Genomic DNA, 23,409 nt, shown 5'->3' on the forward strand with positions numbered 1-23,409 from the left:
ACAATTTAAAATGTTTAAGCTGCGTGCACGTTGATGGAAACTGTCCATATGGCAGACGGCAGGAGCCACGACTGACGGGCTGTTCAGCCTGAACCACAGTGACTAATGATGCAGTCAGTGATGACATGGAAGTTTATTTATTACTAAACAAAGCCAGCGCAAACAGAATACAAATCTAACAATGAGAGCGACGCCCTCCAGACTTTAGACCACAATGACTGCTTTTTGCTTTAGACATGGCGTGAACATGTCTCTCAGCCACATTGTGCGCCATGACTCAAAGTCAAACATGTGCCCACCTTTAGTCTCTCACCAACAAACTGTTCTCTGAGATATTTATTTATTTCTCGGAGCTTTCTAATGAACTCCTGATGACAGCAGCGTTTGTCTCCATGCACTTCCTGTGAGCTGCAGATGACAGTTTGGTTCACTGCGTCTCATTAACTATTCAGTAGCTCTCATTGTGTTGTTCTGGTAACTCTTGAGTCACACTGCACGAAGGTGACATTGTGTGTTCATTAGTCTGCGTTAATGCCTCAGTGGTGTATTTGGCATTAACTAAACTGCCAAACAAAGACACATATTAGTGGGTTTTACACATTTAGCGAGTTTAGAGTGGTCAGACGTGAGGATGTCTTATTTATCTTAGAGCACCAAACTAACTCCATCATCACATGTGCTAAACTGCAGCTCTCAAAAACAAGATCCAGGCAACATTACAGTTAACATTTACAGTGCAACAAACACATTATCTTAAACCATGCAATCAGCCGCCACATAGAGGAAGTGGACCGTCAGCCACTGCCAAAACTGGAGTTATACTGGGAACCTCTGAGGATGTCAATGAATAGCATGGGAATAAATCTATGAACATGGAACAGACCAATGCTGGAAAGACCTTAAATACTTAGGAAACCACACTGTAATTACAGACAGAAATATATGTATAAAAAAAGACAATGTGCAATGAATCAATTCATGAAGAGAAAACAAAACTTGAAAAATGTGTCTTTAGGGGTCAGACGTGGGAAAGTTGGAATGCAATGATTCCCCCTGAATATTTGACAGAGGCGATTGACTTTGGTTTTGGCTGATGAAGAAAACAGGTGTGGAGCTTCATGCACCACAAGAGACATCCAATTCAAGCTTAGCTGCAGCTTTCTTGCAGATCTGGCACATATTACAACAACATGAAGAAAAAGGAGGGAATTTGAAAAAAACGAGCCAAATTGAGCATAGCATTAGAGGCCAGGAAGTCAAGCTCTGCAACATTCACGACATCAGTCGGGATCCTTCTGCACATCCACCTGGGAGTGCAGTTTTAAGCTGGTTTAGTTTGCGTGCAGTCAGTCTACCTCTGCAAGCCAATTCGCAACCCAATTTGTAGTAACTTTACAGATACATCAACCTTTGCCCATACTGTATACAGCTCTTGCTTACTGCAAGTTGTTAGACTTGATGTAATACTGTAGATTGTTCCATGATGCCACACAGTGTTAAAATATGAAGGTGGTCGCCCAACAAGAACATGGAGATGTTGTCCACTGAGGTTCAGCACTCTCCCTCTTTCCTCTTTAAAGCTTCCACCAAGCTGTGCATGTCACACTGCAAAAATAGTTCCAAGTTTATGTTTCTGCTGATCCAAAACTCACAGTTTAGCAAAGCCACCTGCACACTGTGACCTTTCTCTTTCTCTTCAGCTAAACAGCTCCTGACTTTCTTTGAATTGGCTCGTTATTTAGTGCCAGCACCTGGTCGCTGGCCCCGCTACAGACAACTGAAAAGACGCTTCTGGTTTCCCGTTTCAAGGCAGCCACATGAAACAACACAAGAGCCAAAGACGACTTTGGCTCAGAGACACTTTTAAGCATCCAACTAAGACATAACGTGTTCAATGGAGATCTGAAGAAGTCCTTTGAAAGCAAACAGCTTTGAAGTGAAGAAATTCTAACTTGCCTTTCCTGTGAGGACTAATGTCTTCGTTGACCCTGTTCTTTCTTTTTCTGCCCAGGTCACCTCTGTGCACAACGGGTGAGGTGGTTGTCAGTGTGGTTTCTCATCCATATGAAATGTTCTGAGAATGATTGTGGTCAACTACATTACAGCCAACCATAGGTTTTTGAGAGCAGCTTACAGGTGTGAAGCGGTAAGCGAGGCAGCTTTAAAGTCGAAACCCTGCATCTCCAAAAGTAAAAATAAATTCTCTTTTCATGTTTTTTGAATGAGGATCCACTTTTGGGCCGTTTTTGGTTTGCAGAACAAAGTGACTGTGAATCCCACAAACCCAGGCTGTAATCTCAGTTATGCTTGCTGGGCGGCTTCCTTGTTTTCTCCTCAGTGAGTCAACCATGCAACATGAACAGAAAGAGCCAGTGGGGCTTTGTGTGCCATTTTTAGTCAGGTATTTGTTCTTTTTCTTTTCTTTTTTAACATTTTTTAATTGGGGGGGACTTTATTGCCTAAAAAGCACTGAACTGTTTTTATTGTGGTCATTCAACGAAGAGAAAGATTTGTTTCTGTAACACTAACATTTTTTTACCTTCAACTGGCAACCTTGTTGTACTCTGTCAGTGGTAATTTTATATTTCCATGAATGATTTTAGACCAACCAGTCCGCATATTTATTTTTCTCTACAGTTAAATTTTTTCATTTATTTGAATACATCTCATTTACATGAGCAAAGTCGCTTTTGTTGCATCTGATCTTAAACAAAACAATCATTTGTATTTAAGGCAGGTTTGGTTTGGTGATCAGCTTTCTCGTAATTATGCTTTTCCAAGACATTATTTCAGTGAAATATATCCACAGTTGCAATTGGTATTCTGGGCGCTGCTTCCATCCAAGCTTTGGTGTGTTTCCAGCATTTAGATGCAAATGAAATCCTCCACATAAATGAATAAAAATGAACTGGTCTATGAAATTCACAAACAAAATGTCAAAAGCCTAAGACTACAGATGTAAAATGGAAACAGAAAAGCCAAGTATGACTAAAAAAAAAAACCTCTTACAGAGCACTAGTAACAGCTTAAATGAATTCACTTGTAGTCTAAATGAATTCAGCGAAGATGGCACCGTGTTTCACTCCCCAATCCAAAAATTAAACAGCATGAATTTGCTGCAGCTCTGATTCATGCCTCTGTTTGGCTGCTACTTTAAGTCAATGGCAGCTTAAATGAATTCATTTAATTTTCAAATGTAGAAAAACAAATACTTTGTACAAGAAGAAACCAGCGGTCGAAAATGGTTCATGGTTTTGCCACCAGCAAAAACTTTTTACAATGTCTGCTTAATCATGTTACCTACACTAAGCTCACCCCACTAAGCACCTAATGGAAGTGAATATAAACACACCACTGCAATCTACCACTATTAACTGTGTTTATCCCATCACAAGACTTGGCTATCTCAGCATATATTTATGTCTCCTTCTGCTAAGAACCATGCAGATCATGATTTCCAGATTTCATGAAGCTGGACCAGACCACAGGAAACACAGCTCTATATTAAATAAAGCCATTTTATTTTCTCCTCTGAGAGCTTTCAGTCAAAGGAAGACCAATAAGTGAGCTTTCTCCACGCTGCTCCACAGGGAAGGAAAGAAGGTCAAATTAGTGGCAATAAGGGATTTAAACATTACACTGTACATGAATCTAATGCACAACTTGAAAACATGATCAAAACACTGTATAAACAAAACTGAACACAGTGAACTAGTTTCTGGCTAAACAAATGTCTCGTCTGCGACTCATTAGTCATCACAAGCATGCATGCAAAGCGATTCGTCTCCGCCGCTGCATGTCTGAGCCCAAATCAAACTCACGTGAGGAATTCTGAATTCAAAGGAATAAACTAAACTTAGATGAGACTCTTAAACTTTCTGCAGATGTGAAACTCAGGATCAACAATGACCTGACGTTGAACTAACTGAGCTTAGACTGGTTTCCATCCCTAAGGACCACTTAGACCATAAAGGAGGGAAATGACCAGAGTCCTTTCTGTTGGGCCCACCTGACCTACTTTCTCCTTCTGTGTTTGTCTATGAAAGTATCAGTGCACACGAGAGCATGGGAGAGTAATTTGTGCACGTTTAAGGCATTGTTTGCACAAGTGCAGCATTCCGGCTGAAAAAGCGTGCACACATACAATAACTCTCATTGTAAACGGCGCTTTCAGCGACTGCGTTTGCAGGATGTTCTGTGCATCATTGTGTTAGTGTGTGTGTGGGTTTGTGTTTGCTACAAGTTGGCAGCTGAGGCCACAGTTGCCATGTGTTGCCCAGCTGTGGTCGCATGGTGCTGCTTTTGCAGACTCCAAGAAGGAGAAACGGACGAATATAAATACCGCCTTCCCCTCTCTGCCATTCTCCTGGGACCAGCAACAGACGTCTTGTTATACAAAAAGAGGCGGATTTACCCCCAGAAACAGATTGTGTGACTCTGCAAATTAAGGTAGCAGTTTGGTGTGACCTGGAAACATCTGAAGTCATTTAACGCGCCAATAAGCAGTGGAAGCAGTGAAAGGAGTCTTCCATCAACAAAAAATAAGATGGCATGGAGAGCAACCAAAGGTTTCACACATGCATGTCAGACCTGAACTTTTCCAGATATTACCCATCAAAGCTGCAGATACCATTGTCAATGTCATTTAACCTGCCAGCTCCTCAGAACAAACAGGATGTCAGATTGAGCTCATGTGGGAATACTGCACTTAACTGTCTGGCATATTCACAACAGAAGAGTGGGAGTCGTGTGTCCTACATCCTGCACTATCTAACTTCCTCAACTAAACCAATTTTCCACATTGACAAAGTGGCATCAGCGGATTCCTGCTACATGTGAGAAAGGACAATGTCCAAAGCTGCCCTAACCCGATTCTCACAACAGCTGATCAGCATCAGCTGACTGCTCAGAAAACCCCATTCTATACGGGGTACCTTCTTTAAGGTACGAGGGCCATCCCAAAAGTAAGGTCTCCAAAGCAGTGGGGTAGAGAAACAGTTCGTACGGCTGTTCGCCACACTGTTGTGATTGGTGCTTCCTCCACTCTCAAACAAGAATGAGCAGCTTCGCTGGGAGACTCAATCTTGGCTTGGCAGCCCTTGAAAATGGAGCCCCCGTTCAATGCTACCGCCAAGTGCAAAGTTCGTGCAGTTATTTGACTTTTGAATGCAGAAAGCGTTAAACCAGTTAAAATTAATCGCCAATAAGTGTATGGACAGTCGTGCATTGATGTCAAAAACGTTGGCAAGTGGTGTAGAGAGTTTACAGCCGGTCGTACTGAAATTCACGAAGAACAAACGGCAAAGAGTGGATTGCTCAATGCTTCCCGAAGGAGACGACGGCGAGCTGGTATGACATGGGCAGTCTAAAACTGCCACAACATCTACAAAAAAACCATCGACTGAAATGGTGATTATATAGAAAAAGAAATCATTTTTCAATAAACAGTTGTTTGTATTTCTAAAAAAGTAAAAATAAAATAGGAGACCTTACTTTTGGGATCGCCCTCGTATATTAGCAGTTTCCCGACAGTTGATGTGCATTAACAAGTTTCTTGCAACACACCTCCAGTTGTCACTGATGGCTGCTCTGATCGTTAAAAGAGTCTTGCTGCTCTCTAGCTTATGCTTTTAATGTTTATGCATGCAAAGACAGGGAGGACCTGAACATGCTGCTGTAACTAAATAACTGCAGAGGTAAATAATCTTTTAACTAGAGTGGCCTGACCTGAACTTTGAGAATGTCTAATCTGTTTGTTACAAAGGATATTTTGCTTGGAGTGATTCAATTGAAATGTGGAGCTGCTATCCCGAGACTGCAGATAACATTGGCTAAGTCGGCAACAAATGCTCTTCAAATAGACATTAAGAGTCATTACAGAACACTACTTCTTATATTTAATTCAAATTCGATTTGCTTTTTCTGTCTTGCTCACACTTTGACGTACATTTTTACATTCTCCCTTGAAATTCTCAGTTACCTCCATCTCTGCTCAGTTTAGGAAACAAGCCTTGATTTTAAGGTACAAAACCCCTTTAAAGCCGCCTGACCAACTGGACAGCAGAGATAACCTTGTTTTCTTTGTCTCAGCATCTTAGCTTGGTGAGCATGAGAAAGGCCTTATTCTGGGACATGCTTCAAGCCTCAGAGCTTTTAACTTCCTCTAATGACTTTATGGCTTTTTTGGAAAAGTGTCAAGTAACTGAGTGCACTCACAAAGACAATCTATGATTCTGGCGGCTTGGATGGAGAAGAAGTGGGTTAAGTGGCCTGGCGAGGAATGAATTAGAGAAGAATTCCTTTGCAGGGTAAACAAACTTTAGGGCTCTGTTTTATCACAGCAGACCCGAGAGTGTGTTTAAATCATCATGTTTCACATAGTGTAATGGGGATATTTTTCAGGCTGCATATAACTCAAGAGATCTGCGAACAAAGGTAGACAAACACTGACTCTCTGCTACTTACGGCTCAAGTGCACACTGAAAATGGGTGCAGTCTATTGCCAAAGACAAAAAAAGAAGGGAGCTTTTCATTCATTATCAAACAAATAAGAGCTAACCATTAAAGCATGAATAAAAACTGTTTGCCAGGCCTGATTCGCTGTAAAAACTGTAAACTGATGAAAAATTTTTAAGTCTACTTTGTAACACTCAAAGATGAGAGAGAAGAAAAAGGACAGAGAAGGGCTTCAATGTCTCAAGGCAAAAGAGAATGAGCTTAAAGCCAAATGACAGCGTTTGTTTCATTCAGGAATAATTTGAAACCAGGTCTGGAGCTGAAGGCATCCAGAGTTTAAACCAGCAAAAACAAACAGTTCATTCTCCCATCAGCACTTTTCACGCCAAACCAGACCAAAAAAAAAAAAGCTAATTGAGGACTATCAAGCAGCACTGCTGCAAACCAGTTCTTTGAACTTCTTCTTCCATCACTAACCTCAGTAAACACCAACTTGAGTACTTTAAGAGGAGACGCAATCTCATCTCACTGTGCACTCAATTGTTTCTGACCATGGTTGTCAAAAACCAGAAGAAAGATATCAGTGATTAAGAGATTCTCAAGGACATCTCAGCTATTTTGGCTCATCGTCACGACCATATTCTAGCAAGTAAATTGTCAATAGACTGGCTTATTTATTTATTTAGCACTTTTCTTACTGAGAACTCAACGTGGTTCTTCACTACGAGCCACATATCCCTGTTCACACATACTTTCATATAACAACTTATTCTATAAGGTATTTTATAAAGGTTTTTTTTTAACCTAACACATTCAGAGATACATCAAGGACAATTTGGGGTTCAAAAATACTGACTAAGGACTATAGAAGTCAAGGGTCGTACCAACCACCCGCTCTATCCTTGTGGCCACTAGAAGGTAGAGTCGGGTGCTACTATATTGAGGATTTCAATTTACTGAATATTTATTTATTTATTTATTTGTTCTCAATGAGGTGGATGCAAATTTAGCAAAATAAGAAATCATGCAAAAGAAAACAAAACGAAAAAAATTACATGGCAAGAGACTGCCAACTGGTTTTCCCCCAACATTAACAAAGGGTGCTTTTGCACATTCTAATCCCAGATTCAAACCATCTCAGCTCATCTAGGCTCTTGCCCAAAAGCAGTTCATCAAAAAATGTCTCTGTACTTGCCACAATTTGCAATTTGCCAATTGTGCGATTACACCACTGTACAGGGGCTGGAAGATGTCGACTGCTCTGGAAACATTATTTTGGAGATTTTATGTTCCACATCAGCATCTTGAACCTTCCAACTTCCTTTTTCCTGACATCAGTCCTGGCTGTCAAAATGAAACATTAAACACAAGACAGACTGATAGGGACTAGAGCGTGGCGGGCAGATGAACATCTCTTTTAGCTGCTGTTGCTCAATAAGATTTTATTCAGAGGAAGTGAGACAAATCTGTTCAGTGATTCATGTGCTTAGTTACAGATGCAAAGAACCATCATTTACTGCTCAAAGGTATCGGGGAAAAAAATCTAAATATGACAGATAACTATCTGCATTAGTAATGAGACATGTGGGTATTTGAGATTAGATAAATGTTTTCCTACTCAGACTTCAGACACGTCAAGTCTTGAATTCAACCGATCTGTTGAATTAGTTTCATTTTCTTGTAAATTCCCCTTCAGAGCTGAACTCCATAAACTGATAAAGATAATCAAAAGCTACATGACACATTCACATTCCCAGGGTGTAACGTGGTGCTGTTCTGTCAAACCCGTGGACAAGATCACCATGATGCACTGGGTGGAGAATCTCAGGTTTTACTCCAAACTCAGTGCATACTGACATTTGTAACTTGCTGTCACTTTTAAATGGATTGGGTAGCTTTTATTTTCGATTGTACAGGGTTTGAAAAGGCTCCATTAGAACCCAAATCTTCTTCTAAACTTAACCAAGTAATTTTGGTGTCTTGTGCTGTTGTAGCTTCTGTGTCCACTAGCATGCAAGGTTATTATTTTCACATAAATTCAATAATTTGAGGCTTTGCATAGACGTTTGTTAGCCAGTCAATTTGTTGTGGACACTAAAGTGTGAGGGTACCAATTGAAAGGTTGGTTGTTGGATTCCACCAATTTTATACATGTTAGAAGAACTTTGACTCTCATGTACAGTAGAAAAACACTTTATAAGAACCAGTTCATTTAAATCTAACCAGTGAGTAATGTTAAAATAAGAACCATGTAAAAATCAGCAGAAAAAACAACAAAAACAACAAATGAAACATGTACTACACCATCCCGCCTGATCAACTTGTGAATTACTATCACTCTATATGCAGATTTTGTAGCTTTTTGTAACTAATATGGTCAAATATTGCCACGGCTGGTGCATCAAGTTACAGAAGTAAGAAAACACAGTGTGGATACTTCTGCAACACCAGTAGCATCTAGCAGAACAGCAATGTTTGGCACCCAAGGATAGGCCATGTAGTAGAAATCAAGGTAAAGTAGGAGCTTAAAATCTTTATTTTTAGACAATACTTCAACATCATTGTGTCACGCATTCTGTTCACATATGAATCTTAAAAATATCCTTTGTGAGAGTCCTCAGGCCTCTCCCTCCTGGGTATTCTCATCCCATCAATGAGAGCATGCATACTTAATTGCTGCTTACGTACAAAGCAAAACAGCATGGTAAGTAGTAAATGGACTGATTCTTATATATTGCTTTTCAAATCTGAGGATTCAAAGCGCTTTATACAACATTCCTCATTCACCAAAACACCCATTCATACAAACACTTTTTCTGTGCTTAAGCGCTTCCTATCTAACATTCACACGCAGTCATACTCGGACGGATGCATCAGAGAGCAACTTGGGGTTAGTATCTTGCCCAAGGATATTTAGCGTGCAGGCGGGGCTCAAATCACCAACCTTCCGGTTAGTAGACGACTTGCTCTACCGCCTGAGCTACAGCCGCCCCGGAGCATACTATAAGTATATTAATAGAAAAGTTATCTTGACCACTCAAGCTGCAAATACCCCTTAATGGCCTGGAAGAATCAGCAGTAAATATGAGGTTGAAGGAAAGAGCTACTTTGATTGCCTTTTAGACTCCTATAGCATAGGGAAAAAAGAAAAAATCAATTACATCAAATGAGATCCTTAAAATGATGGAACTTCTTAGTCTTCTCTAACAGAGCAAATAAGAATAGCGTGATGTTCCAGAACTCGGAGTAGCCTCAGAGGAGTGGACCTGCACTCTCACAAGGTAACAGGATCGCATGAGAACAAGCCAATTAGTGGAAATGGATGTTTGGCTTTTCGGGTTGCGCCTAGCTTCTAACTTGTGTGGTGTTGTGTGCGAGTGTGTTCGCATGGATGGGGTTGCCAGGAAGCTGCATTCAGCACAGTGCAGGATCAGATAACCCTCCTCCTACTTCTCTCTCAGATCTGATCTTAAACAGAACCGTGTTTATCAAAGATGTCCAAGACAATAACCAACATCCGACTTAAAAGAAACAATTACAACATTCAGAAAATCAAAATCTTTCAAACAATTTAAATCAGGGGATTTTTCATTTTTTACAAGTCCAGTTTAATGTTCTGGTGATTAAATCTTATGCAAGCTTCAATGCATCTGCAAAAGGCTGAAAGGCTTCCTTCGAAGCACTCGAGTTAATGGAAAGCTCCGATATCTTTTTGTACAAAATGTTGTCAACTGTCATTAGAAAACAAGTTTGTGAAGTGAATTTATCTGAGTTGTATCTTCTTCCACAATTGAGAGCTGTCAAACTGATGAACTAGAGTTGTCTTTAGTGATGTAGTTAATTTACTAAAGAGAGGAAAGTGTCAGCCACTGGTGCTCCCCATAGAGAGGGAGAAACATGATATTCCTTGGGACTGAAAGTGTTTCCTGAAGGTAATCACTGTGTTTCGGCTGGTTGTAAACATGCAAGGACACAGTGATAGTGAGAAGCAATATAAACCGAGTTCAACACCTGCATTCCCTCGTGACTCAACATAATGGGCCAATCACAAACTGAAGGGGATGTAATTTTAGAGTAACTGTCAGATCCAGCTCCAAGATGTCGAAGGAGGTGGTTCTCTGAGAGCCACAAAACCCAAACTAAGCCTAATGAATAGTTCAGGCTGTTCCTGTCACAGTTACAGTCACAGCAACATGGGGATAACTCATCAGGCTTTAGATCAGCCTTTAAAAGTGATTCTTTAAGGAACTGATCTTCCCCCTCTTACACTCTTGCGGCGCCAGTCTACATTTTTATATTTGCAAGGGTCGTGATGTGTTTGGACCATTGATGGCTTTTGCCTGACAAAACTACAGTCAGAGGAGGTTTCCTCATTATGGGAATACTCTGACCTCGTTTGAACCCTGATCATATCTGTCCATGTTTCTGTTTCTGTATCCTGTCTGAAATGTGAAGTTTAAATAAGAAAAAAAGTTTAACCACATTTTATCAGGCCCCCTCTGAAAAAAAGGCAAAAAATTAACAAAAGCACAATAACAGAATATTTGACTGGGTGAGTGAAAATCAAATTCAAATGTCCAACAAGTCGAAATAAAGAAAAAGAAGAGGAAGAAAACAACAGAAATGTTATCCTGGACAAGTGAACATTGTGAGTCATCTGCTCAAAGATGTTCTTTTTTACTTTATTTGCATTTAATTATTTATTTTTTTCCATCCAAGAAACCTGGACTGCATTTAAAATTACCTTGTCACATTCAACATGCAGCTTGCTCTAATCTCCAACACAAATTTCTGACCTTTGAAGGGCTGAAGGCAAACCACACGCTGACATGTATGACCAAACCCTGTCTCCAGACGTGCCTTCCTTTGAGCCCATTGGTTTTAATCCTTGCTGGAGATGTTTCCATTAAATTATTACAATCATTTCTGAGCGTGGTGATGTGTAAACCCTGTAGCGCTATGTGCAATAATAAAAGTGCTACATGCCTTTAGGTATGTGCAAATCCTAAATTAAACCACACCACTGTTCGAATCAAACAACATCAAAACGTTATTCGCCTACTTAACCTGTCAGGTGTGTATTTGAGTGGCTCGCAGTGACAGGTGAGACAAACACAAAGCCGGCATACGTACATAAAACACAAATTCTGACTCATCCTTGTAAAGCATGACTCCTATACTGCATGACATATTTGCTAATATCATGTTTTGCTTGGCATTTATTCTGAAGTTATTCTGAATCAAGCATGTTAAAGATATTTAATTTCAAAATTAAGAAATAAATGGCAAAATAATCCTTGTAGTATCTTTACCACTGCAGAATTTCTAACTTGCATTTTACTTTTAGGATTTATTTGCAACTGATTTGGTAATTTAAATAAAACCAGATGAGAAACTCTATATGAAAAAAAATTCCAGAAAACCCCCCCCAGACTTTTATACTTGGAATACTGATTTATGAAATAAATAACAGACGGTGTAGATCTGAAAGGCAGTGAAAAGATCTAAAATACCCTCAGCTTTCCTCTGCCTCCTTCTGCAGCACAGTGATGCCGCAACATTGAAAGAAGTCAAAAGGGGTCAGATCTACAGTCGTCCATTCCTGGTTTTAATTGACCATTTCACCAGCGGGAAACCACGACTCAGCAGGACACTGAGGGATTAGTGTCAACAGACCATCTCAGACTAAAACCCATTTTACTGCTTTTTTTTTTTTTTTTCCTCTTCTTAAACATTGCTTCTACAGCCACTCAACCAAGAAATGACCTCTCATGCAGAGATGTGCAGGTTCCTGTGTAGGAACTGTACAGTAAGTCTGTACATGAGGTTAATGTAAAGGTGTGTAGACATGTTACACCCGAGGAGTGATGGTTTTTAACATTAACTTAATGGAGTTTGATTTATTACACAATGATGGGGTCATAAAGAGGTCAGGTGACAGAAAATCCTTAAGTTGAAACTAAATCTGCCTACAGATGGTACCTCGATGGCTCGGTTGTATTACAAAAATAAGTTGGAAAAAAAACTTGAGGTTGGCTCCAAAAGAGAGCCAGGTGCCTCACATGTTAATAACATCTTTAGAGTCTGATACAAAAATGGTTTTTAGTAATAGTTGTAATAGTTTCCCCTTCATAATAACTGTACTGTGGTAGTTTTGTTATAACTCACATGTTTATGTTGCGTTAAGGCTTAAAGTTTGGATTAGCAGCCTTATGTAGCCACTAGCTAAGCTATGCTAAGTGATGCGGTGCTAATCCTCAGCTGCACTAACTCAAGTCACTTGGAAGTCGGAATTTCTGAAGTCAGAGCAGCCCCACCAAGTCAGAGTTAATAATCCAAGATGGCAGCACTGAAAGTAAACAAGAGTAAAACTAGAACTTCTAGTTTGTATTTGTGACTCATTAAATGAGCCATTCACAGAACACTGAGCAGGCGCCATCCATGACCATGCTGCAGCAATGTTTTTAAGCAAAACAAAATATTGCTCCGTTCTGGTGATGAGTGCATCGCTCTATTGTGCCAAGAAGCTAAATAAATCATGTTTTTCCTGCTTTAATATTGAAACATAATCAACTTGGGAGCGACGTCACTCTTCTTCCGACCTCTGAGATCAGGAAAACAGCAACTGAAATAACTCTCTGAATGGTGTTTGTGCAGCTAGTCCTTTTTTGAAAATTTAAAAAATTGTCATCATTTAAAAAATAGTTTTGATGAGTGAAATGCAAAAACTTTATAAGTTGCTCACTTAACACTTATTATTATTGCACCCATAAGTGCTGCCACAAGTCCACAAACCAAAGGCTGTGATGTCAGCTAAGTACACCCATATGGAAAAGAAATAGTAAAAACTTATAAAAGACTTGCATAAGATGTGGCCTACTTCATATAGTGAATCATATCAGGCTTACATGATTTACTCATAAAAGTGGCCACTTTCTCATTACTTTCATATATTGTTTTTAGTAAGTACCCAAAACATACAAGTTTCATTTATATCATTTTTCAAGGGATCTTATATCTGTTTTCACTCTTGTATGCTTTTCATACAAGTTTCACACAAGACAGATACAAACTTTATAAGATTTATATATATCTTTTCCATGTGGGCATATTTTCCATATAGTTTAGACATTTTTAGGTAATATTTAAATTAAAATTTAAGGATTTAAGAAAAACAGATGCAAACAGTTTATTTGAAATGACCTAACATGACGATCAGTTCAATAAATATTGACAGTGCACACGATAACTTCAGCTTTATCCTTCAAAGTCACCTAAGCGCATTTTATTGACTGTTAGACAGAAAGTGATTATGTAAGTTTCATGTTATTGGGAGGTTTAAATTGTAGTTATGTCACCAATTATAACACCAGGATTTTTTCCCCCAGCAGTGTTAATGTACAGATAAAAATCACAATGAATTGAGCTGCGCAAACCTCTGTGCACAATGTTCCATAAAACACACATGTGGAGGAAGCTGGACTGAGGGAGAGGTTAGGAAGCGTTAGGATCCAGAGGAATGTTTAGAAATATCCGTCAGGAAGTCAAGACTTAACAGAAAGCCAGAAGAGAAAAGAGGAGGATCGAGCAACGAGTGAGGAAGGTGAAGAAACCGAACAGGAATGATGTTTCTGTTCATTTTGTGTCTGGATATTGGGCACTTTTAACACTGCACTCTGCACCTTGGGATTTTGACCAAAATCTTCTGCTTCTTTAATTTTGTGGGCTCGTTTTGTTGACAAAGATCTTTGACAAGAGACAAAGAAAACCTGCAGCATGCACATCTGAATCATTGCCTTTATTAGTGAATACAATTAGGTGACAATTTATTTTTGAATTGGTGAACAATACAGAAGGTTCTGAATTATTTTAATGATCATTTCCAGAAAAAGGAAAAGTGATTGTTTACCAGCAGGTTTCACATGTAAGTGTGGACTAAGTCCAAGTATGTGTTTAGTCGTTTAAATTGTGAGCCATTTAAAAATGATGACATCATACTGTTGATCTAAGATAGCATGGTAAAAGCTTCCTTTGTCTACTTTGTAACTCAGACTTTTGGCAGATTTTGCAACCTTCCAGTCTTAAACCCGGGGATCTTTCACGTGTTAGACAAATGTGTTAACCACTATACTATGAAGCCACTAAAGCAGGGGTGTGGAAACTCCCGACCTCACGGCCCGGTGTCCTGCAGGTTTTAGATGTGCTGTTGATCCAACACAGCTGCTTTAAACGTCTAAACTACCTCCTCAACATGTCTTGAAGTTCTCCAGAGTCCTGGTGATGAACTAATCATTTGATTCAGGTGTGTTGACAAAGGGTGATATCTAAAACCTGCAGGACACCGGCCCTCGAGGCCTGGAGTTCCCCACCCCTGCTTCACAATGCATTTTATCAGCCACACCCTTAAACCAAACTCCATTTCTCTGCAACAATACATAAATAATAAGAAGCCCACTTGTTTCATTTCATTATTCAAGTTCTGCATGCATTCTCTTAGATAGAATAACAGCTGTCAATGTTCTTAAATAGGTTAAAGGAGATTAAAGAGTTTATGAAATTTAAAAAAAATACAAAACAAAGACAACCTCAGTGCTAATCCTTGAATCCTAATCCTACATCTGATGCGTTTGCAGTCGAAACATATGTGTGAGATCAGCCTGCACCTCATCCTTGTCTGAACCACACAAAGACTAACGTCATGTCAACCATGAGGTTCTCTTGATAACAATAACACAGACATACATGTACACAGCTGCTACAATGGCATCTAGATCATTGATTAACCTACAAACTGAGACAAGAAGCAAATATGAGGAAACAGGGCAGCGTTTAGAGCGTTTTCAAGTCCTAAATGTCTCATCTTCAACGAACCAATCCCTCACACGTGAATGACCAATGTGATCACACAGGAAGAGTCTGGATCAGCTATGTTGGTGCTTTCAACTTTTTTGTGAAAAAAGTTGAGCGTTTATGTCTCTGCATTGCTTCCAAGATAACTCAGAAAGGTCTGAATACTGACAAAATCTTACACTGAACATGAAGGCGGCTCATCTGTGACAGAAATGCACAACTGAGGCCGGAAGACACCGAAACAAGCAGCTGACCAGAGATGATTAACTGAAAAACAATTACAAAACTGCTTGCATCAGTTTAGTTTTATGAATTCAACTTTATGGCAATTTTCACCAACTTTGATTGTTATTACATCATTTGGGGTGGCTGTAATTCAGGAGGAAGAGTAGGGCACGCACTAACTGAAAGGTTCAGTGTTCGATCCCTGGCTGCTCCAATCTGCATGCCAAATAATCTTGGACAAGATAATAACCCCAAGTTGTTTTCTGATGGATCCATCGGAGCGTGAATGTATCTGAATGTCAGATAGGAAACACTTATGCACAGAAAAAAATGCTTGTGAATTAAGCAAGTTGCATAGAGCACTTTCACTGCTCAGGTACAGTAGGAACCACTATAAATAAAGGCTTAATCAATCCTGAACTTTATTGCTGATCCATTTTCCATTTTCATATCCATGATGTTTAAACGTTTCGGTTATTAGTATCTCACTAAAAGGTTCCCCTGGTGCTGAGCTAAAAAGAACCCCAAAAACAGGGTTTTAAGAGCTCTGATTGTCTCGTGTTCCTGCAGAGCGGCGATGTAAAGAAATGGGAACTTTTAAAGAAAGTTATGAGCACCATCAAAAAAAGCGCCCGTTGATATGCTTTTTGTTGCTCCACCAGCCTGCTGAGCTGCTCATTAAAATGATCAGCTTAAATGAACGTTTTGGAACGGACTCACTGCTGCAGTCGGCGGAGGGAATAAAAATAAACAGGTTTCCTGTCTGGGCCCGGGTCTGAAACTGCAAGCCTGAGACTGTTTGATTTCCCACAGTCGCTGCTGCCCCTCTGCCCTACATGCAGTCAGTTGAGAGCAGTGAAACCAGTTTAGGATCGGGTGCAGGCGCCTCTGGCTCGTCTCCAGAGTGTTTGCCGGCTTGAGAAGGTGTTATTTTAGCAGGAGGGTAAAAAGGACTGTGAGCCAGAGCTCGACTCCTTTCTTTTCTTTTTTTCTCAAAAAGACGTAGGAAATAGGACACCAGCCCTGTTTAAAGATTGTATATGTGACTGTGGAAAAGAATATTTTTTGTTCCACACATACACACAATTAGAAGGCTACAGACAAGGTAGCGAGACACTGATAGTTTGGCTTCAGCTCCAAACAGAAACATTTACACCAGAAATATGTGAAGTTTCATGTTTATCTGGTTAAATCTTGGCTTTGATGTTTGCATATATGATATGTTAGTGCCACAACATATCATATATTGAACACTTTGCTCCCCCCCTCCATATTGACGCATGACCATCTCCATTATAATCAATAAGGGATATTAAAAACATCATTTATCCCAAAGTAAGTAAATCTTTCGCCTTTTCATCTACGTTCCAGGGCGAGCAAGCTAAATGACATTATATTGGTGTCCACATACTTCTGGTGATGAACACTGCTGGGGGTGACTGTGGGGATGAGTCACTTATGCGCATCTTGAACTCTTCAAACTCTGACTGGTCACTTGTTAAGATGACCTGAAGAAACTCCTGCAGACCGAGCAGGAATTCAGCTGTATGTATAACAGCTGTCTGACATGAACAACATGGGGGGGGGACAAAATGACAAATCTGCAAGCTGTTTAAATTCCTTGCAGTTCCTTCTGCCTGCTCCACAGGTGTCAAGTTTCAGCTTTAATAAGCACCGGAGAAACGGAGCGAGGGAGAAGAAGCAGTTTGACCCTTCTGCTTGAAATGATCATTAAAATGGAGCAGTATAAAATGGGCAGGGCCTCTGCTTGTTGTGGTGAGCCTATTAATGTCTATGATTGAGCTGTTACTTTTTATGGTTTTAATGGGAAATGCAGGCAGCTGAGGCTGCTGGGAGGAGAAATAAAAGAGGCTCAAAGAATGAAAAGCTTTGCAAGTTTTTCAGGGCTCGTTTGGAATCTAGAGAAGCAGGTTAACAAGTACAGGGACCCGAGTCTCACAGGTTTGTTTTGGAGGCATGTTGGTCCATGTGACTTTCACACAATACTGAATGCAACAGAGCTCTGCCAACATGGACGTTTATATATTCACATCAGTGCATGAACACAGAGACGGGTTTGAGCTGAGGATCTGTGCTGTGTGCAACACTCCAAAAGGGTGTGTAGTCATGTAGTCAAATATAACAGTGTTAATCAGGAGAAGAAGCCCCTGAGTTACAGATGAGTTGTTCTAAACCAGCACTTCCTCAAACTACCTGCAGCTCACCACGTCGAAGCACTGGGGAGTTTTTTTTATGACATGCATCTTAAGAAGTTTATTTATTTATTTTCCTTTTGCCTGTCCCGTTTGGTTCATCATCAGATTTATTGTCTAAAGGTGAAGAAAGATGCCCAACGGATTTACTTTACCAAATTGACCATCCCAGCCTTGCCGTAGTGGTCTATTTGATTCACCTTTTATTGTTTATTTTATTTATTATTTTTATTTTCACTTGCTAGATACGGGACAGACTTGAATGAGGAAAAGAAAAGGGAGAAAGGAAAAGGGGAAAAAAACAGCGGAGAAGAGGGAAAGAAGAAAGAAGTTTATTTTTATAAACTTAGCTAACTGAATGGTTGTAGCTTAACGGATCCAAGTAGCCTAATGTTCATTTTTAGCCAACAAATTTAGATTAAATAATTTATTCACCAGCTCAGTGAATCATTCATCACTGCATGTGAACAAGGCTAACCACGCTTTGGAGCTGGTACAGACCTATATTACCGTCTCTTTATGCTACAAGTGGGACATAAACGTGTTATGGTGGGTGGACAGAGGTATGCTAATTGCTTACAACCTGCCCATCCCCACCACTCAGTGGCAGCCTTTCTGGTGCAAACCCTGAACTTGAAGCCCAGTACATATACTGGTATTCAAAATTTAAACCACATGGACAAATAATAAAGTTACAACTCAAACTGCTGTCTGCTTCCTGTCTCCTACAGTAAAGAGAGAAAACGTTTGCTTTAAAGCAGAAAAAAGCCAAAGCAGCCAAGAAAAGGCATGAAGGCATAATTATACCTAAACAACGTGAGAAAATATGATTTCATGATTTGTTCTGATTGGTCTTTAAACATAAGCCAGCCATCGTTATTAAAAACAAAGTAACTCTGTATGTCTTTGACTTTATAGCACAAAAATGTACAATCCGTCTATCATTGCTCCCTGCCTTCAGGAACCCTGACTGACATCTGTTCTCTCTTTTTTTCTTTAACTCCCCCATTGCTGAATAAATTTACACTGCGATCACTGCAAACACACACCTGAGGCACAGCTGCCGTCTGATTGGTGGACAGGTGAGGCCCAGCTCTCTCCACGCCCACCAGTTCAAATAAAAACAAACCTTCTAACCGACTGAACTTAGTGACTCCATTATGTCAACACACACCGCCTCAAAACACACTGCAGTTCCTCCTACCACAGAAGAGAAAATGATCCTCTGCAGTTTATTGGATACAACAGAGCCGAACATTAGCCAATCACTGACACTGACACAGGATTCTCGAGGCTGTTGGTCAGTGAAGTCTGAATGAAATCTGCCTCATCCTGCCAATGACGACCCAAATAACACAAATGGATAAAGCTAAGCATGCAACCTCTCTGCTGGATTCAAAGGGGTTTTTCTGTGACAAATACAGAGCATTCATAACATTAACTTTGTTCATCCTTAACACTAAAACATAAGTGACCGCGTTATGCAGCCGTTTTCTATGTTTAGCAGCTTTTCTCCCCGTGAAACAAAAACCTGCAGAGTATATAAAACGACTCTGATTGCTGCTGGACTGCAAGACCGATTCCTGTTTCAAGAAAATGACCAAGTGATGAAAATGTGCCGTCTGGATTTGTGGTTAGGCTCTATTTATAGCGGCTGGACTGAGTGCTGCAGACTGTTTTGGCTGCAGCTCAGTAATTAGAGATGAGAAACCTCCTGCTGAAGGATGTGTCATTGTCAACGCATTCGTGTCTCTGATGTTCAGGACAATGTGCTCTTCTGTAGCTCGCAGGCATAACTTTGAATTTAAGTCAGGCTGGAGAAATCGTCCCGAGCATTTCCACATATGAAAATCTTTCAGAACTCGATGGATGATATTAAATAAATCGCACAAATTAGGAGAAAATGATCCTAACAGATGTGATGTTGACAGTGAGATTTCTCCTCTTCGCACTCCTCCTCAAACACTTTGAACCACAGTCATCATAAAGATGACAGCCATTAAGTGCTGAAACTAACACATTCTTTCAGTCATTTAACACTGTCTCTTAAATGTGTCATTCTCCAGTTCAGCCTGTCAGCTGCTTCAACTCTTTGAACCTCACAAATACTCCATATAAAAGTCTCCCTTCTCCCCAGGAAGCCAGATAAGTTAATAATAATAGGATGAATCCTAACTAAGTGAATGGTCAGTGGCTTGTTTCGGCATAAATGTAAATAAAAATAAAATGGCAAGGCTAAAACCAACAGAAATCTGACAATTAAAGATGAAATATTCACAGAATGTAGCTAAATGGTGGTTAGCAGCGTTACCAGGTTCTCCCTCGTCTGCACGAGTTCTCTCCAGCTCCCTCACTCAGTAACATATGAATGGGTTTAGGTTAACTGGTGATTCTAAAGGTGACCATTACCACAAAGCAAGAAGATTCTGTAACACAGTGAATTTACTAATGGAGTTAATCAGGCATCCTAAAGAGGTTTTCAAAGACAGCCGGCTGAAGGTTCGATGCCCTTTATTAACAGCATGTCTTTGTCTGTCCGGAGACTGCGGGTCCCTCGTGTACACACTGCATAAATAAGAAACACTTCAGGTTCTTTCCCAGTTCACATTCCTCTCTTGTCAAACCGTTGGCCTCCGTATGAAATGACTGAAGCCGGTTTACTTCCTTGTCAAATGCCCTTTTCCTTGAAGACTGGGCTCTTTGTTTCAGCTGTGATTAGCTGGCAGATATACAGGCAGGCAGGCCGATATTTGAGACTATTGTGCGCCTGCATGCTTCTGGCAATGAGAATTATTCCCCCTCAGACTTCCACAGAACTGAACTGCTGGATGTAGCCCTGCACACTCGTCATGAGACCGGCTCGGCGTGGCAGTGTTTGTTTAACTCAGCCTCACACATGCACCTATGAGCTCAGTGAGTTCCATGACCTTTGGCCCTTCATACTGCCGAAAGTGAGACTGGAATTTCAAATTTTACAAGCACCAATGGGAAAGCAGGTGTTTTTTTATTCGTTTTTTTTTTCAAACCAGGAAGCAAAGCTTTTTATAATTGTTCGCCAGCCTTTAACGCCGCTACCTGAAGAGAAACCAGTTTTAAATCACTTTCAGTGTCATACGGTTTTTGTTTGTTTGTTTGTTTTTCTGAGCAGGTCTGTTAGTGAAACCAACCACAGTGATGACAGGTTGTTTTCCTGAGGGCTTCCAAAGGGGACAAAAAAGAAAGCATTGAGGTATGAGTCAGGGATGACTCAAGTGTTACCGCTGTTACCTGGCCCACGTCATCAGAGGAAAAGGTGTGAGCGCTGATATTGCAAGCGTATCGCAATGAACACCTTTTATCCCTGAGTCACAGCTCATGCTGTTAGATGGTGGACGTACAGCATGCTTACAGAGTGCTTCAGGTAATCGAGAAAAACCACCTGATGTACCCAACAGTGACGAGGGCAGCCCAAATGACCAGGTAACAGAAGTCACAGTTAGATCCACAAATGTCAGGAAATTTCTACGCATGTACTTCTGAAGCAAATGGACTTATTTGTTGTTAATATAATAATTACATTACTGCACAGTAAGGCTCACCAGCTGATCACCGCTTACACAGAACATGACCATTCTTAACCTGGAGTGAAGCCAACAGTCTGCACAAAGAACAAGACAAGAAGAGGCAGAAAGTAGGCCAGCAATCGGCAAGCTGCAACACTGATGTTTAGTATTGGAAAGCTTTCTTTTCATTTACATTTTAATTATTGAAATATGTGTTTAATGTCGTTGTTTTGATGAAGACTTTTAAGTGTGTTTGAAAATGTTTTTTGACGAATAAAACCAGAAATAGTTGAGGAGTCCAAACTCTGCTGCACCATAACAGAGCAAAGCAAAGTGACTGCTGCCATTAATGAAACCTCAGTGGTAGCTTACACTGAATAAGTTCAATCAGCTTTTAAGGCAGGAGCACAGGACTCGTGCTTCCGAACATCCTACAGTCACTGAAAGTGTGAATTTCTGCATCTTGGCCAGAACAAAACTCCCCTTGGCCGCAGGTTTAGACTTCTATCAATATCTTTACAAGACAGTTTCTGCGGAAGGAAAGAAGAAAAGAGGTGCGGAAATACCAAAGGTCCACTGGGACCAGTCCAAACCCCCTCTGTCCCTGTGAGATCCGTGTTTTAATGATGTACGTCTGATATTCTTACAGGGATTTGGGAAAAGCGCGTTTAAAGAATCTAAAAAGTGCTTTATGGCATCTTTATGACATGAGCAGGAACTCCACTGGGTTTATTTTACATTGCTCACCGTTTAATTTCCATTTTAAAGTATCCTATCTTACCATTACTCCTGGCACTCAGTAGTAAGTTTATGCCTCATAGTATTTGCATCCTTTCAATAAAGCAAGATTTGGAGCCTGCTGTGCATGAGCTGCACATGTTTGGAGAGGTTTCCTTGTTTTACAATTCTCCAAAAGTTTGCAGGACGAGAGGAAAAGTAACACTGCGAGCATATGGAAGATGTGCTGCGCGCTGCGTGAACGAAGCAGTTGCAGACTTGAGCGTCTTCTTACCTCCGTGAAGAAATTATCCATTGCACGATTTATTTTAATCCCCGAGGATTTACTGTATGGCACCCGCGCGTCCGGTCAATCCAACTCATGTGTTGTTAGTGGGATCCAAACAAAAACCCAGAAAGAAGAAGGGCGGCGGATCCGAAAGCTTCAGTGCATCATCTTTCTCCTGAAAGTGTGCGGGCTGGAGGACGCTCACAGCGTGGGTCAGTGTGGAGCTACAGTAGTAAGTTTACTCTTTTGTTTCCTGGGTTACTCATCCAGCACAGAGTCCTTTAAAGCAGATCTTTGGGGGCTTCTGCTGTTGGAGCTCTCTGCGTGTCCTCGCGCGTGTCCGGCTGTCACTTCTTGGTCCACGTGGTTCGGTGCGCACTTTGTTTGATCAACAGTGAAAATGTGGAGGAAACGCGACTAAACGACACGCCGGTCAAACTTTGGAGATTCTCTCTCGGCCAGCCAGTCACTCAGACCGGCGGACAATAATACTCAAGCTCCACCTCCAGCCCTTCCAGCACCTCCCTCCTTCTCCCACTACTGCTGCCCCGCTGTCTCTCTGACTCCTCCTGCTGTCAACATGGAGAGTCTGGAGCTCAGAGACTGGGAAGGTAAGAAAAGGCGCTGGAGCGCAGAAAGGCTGAAAACTGCTTAAATTTGGAGAAGGACTCACTTTTGGGGGCAGCCTCAAGTGGCCAATTGAAGAACTGCAGTTTTTTTTATTTTTGCTTCAAAGATGATGTGATGTTATTCATGTGATTGTTGTGTTTTTCTCTGTATGTATTACTGTAGGGTCTACCTCACAATATAAAGCACCTTGAGGCGACTGTTCTTGTGATTTGGCGCTGTATAAATAAAATTGAATTGAATTGATGTGGCTTTGAATTGTACAACTGGATCAAACCTTTATTCAAATCCCCTCCTGCAGAAAAAGAATAACATGCCATATCTTTCACCAGTCAGTAACAACAGAAATACTTTCAAGTTGAATTTCAGTGAAATAGAACAAAGGCTTATAACTTAAGCAAACTCGGTTCAAGGTTCAAGGTTCTTTATTTGTCACATGCATAGTTATACAAGTATAACACATAGTGAAATGTAGCCTGACACGCTCCTC

At 40.6% G+C, this 23,409-nt stretch overlaps 1 protein-coding gene across 1 annotated transcript in view; it reads right to left on the bottom strand.

Moving 5' to 3' along the window:
• Positions 1-22,762, bottom strand: part of myo10 (myosin X) — a 122,725-nt gene extending 99,963 nt beyond the window's left edge. The window contains exon 1 of the mRNA XM_013914185.1: positions 22,299-22,762. Coding sequence (XP_013769639.1) covers positions 22,299-22,319 — 21 coding nt within the window. The 5' untranslated portion in view covers positions 22,320-22,762. The remainder of the gene's footprint in view (positions 1-22,298) is intronic.
• Between the last annotated feature and the right edge of the window lie 647 nt (positions 22,763-23,409).

Source organism: Pundamilia nyererei, unplaced genomic scaffold, assembly GCF_000239375.1.
Source record: "Pundamilia nyererei isolate P.nyererei 1_Seehausen unplaced genomic scaffold, PunNye1.0 scaffold00177, whole genome shotgun sequence".
NCBI lineage: Eukaryota > Metazoa > Chordata > Actinopteri > Cichliformes > Cichlidae > Pundamilia > Pundamilia nyererei.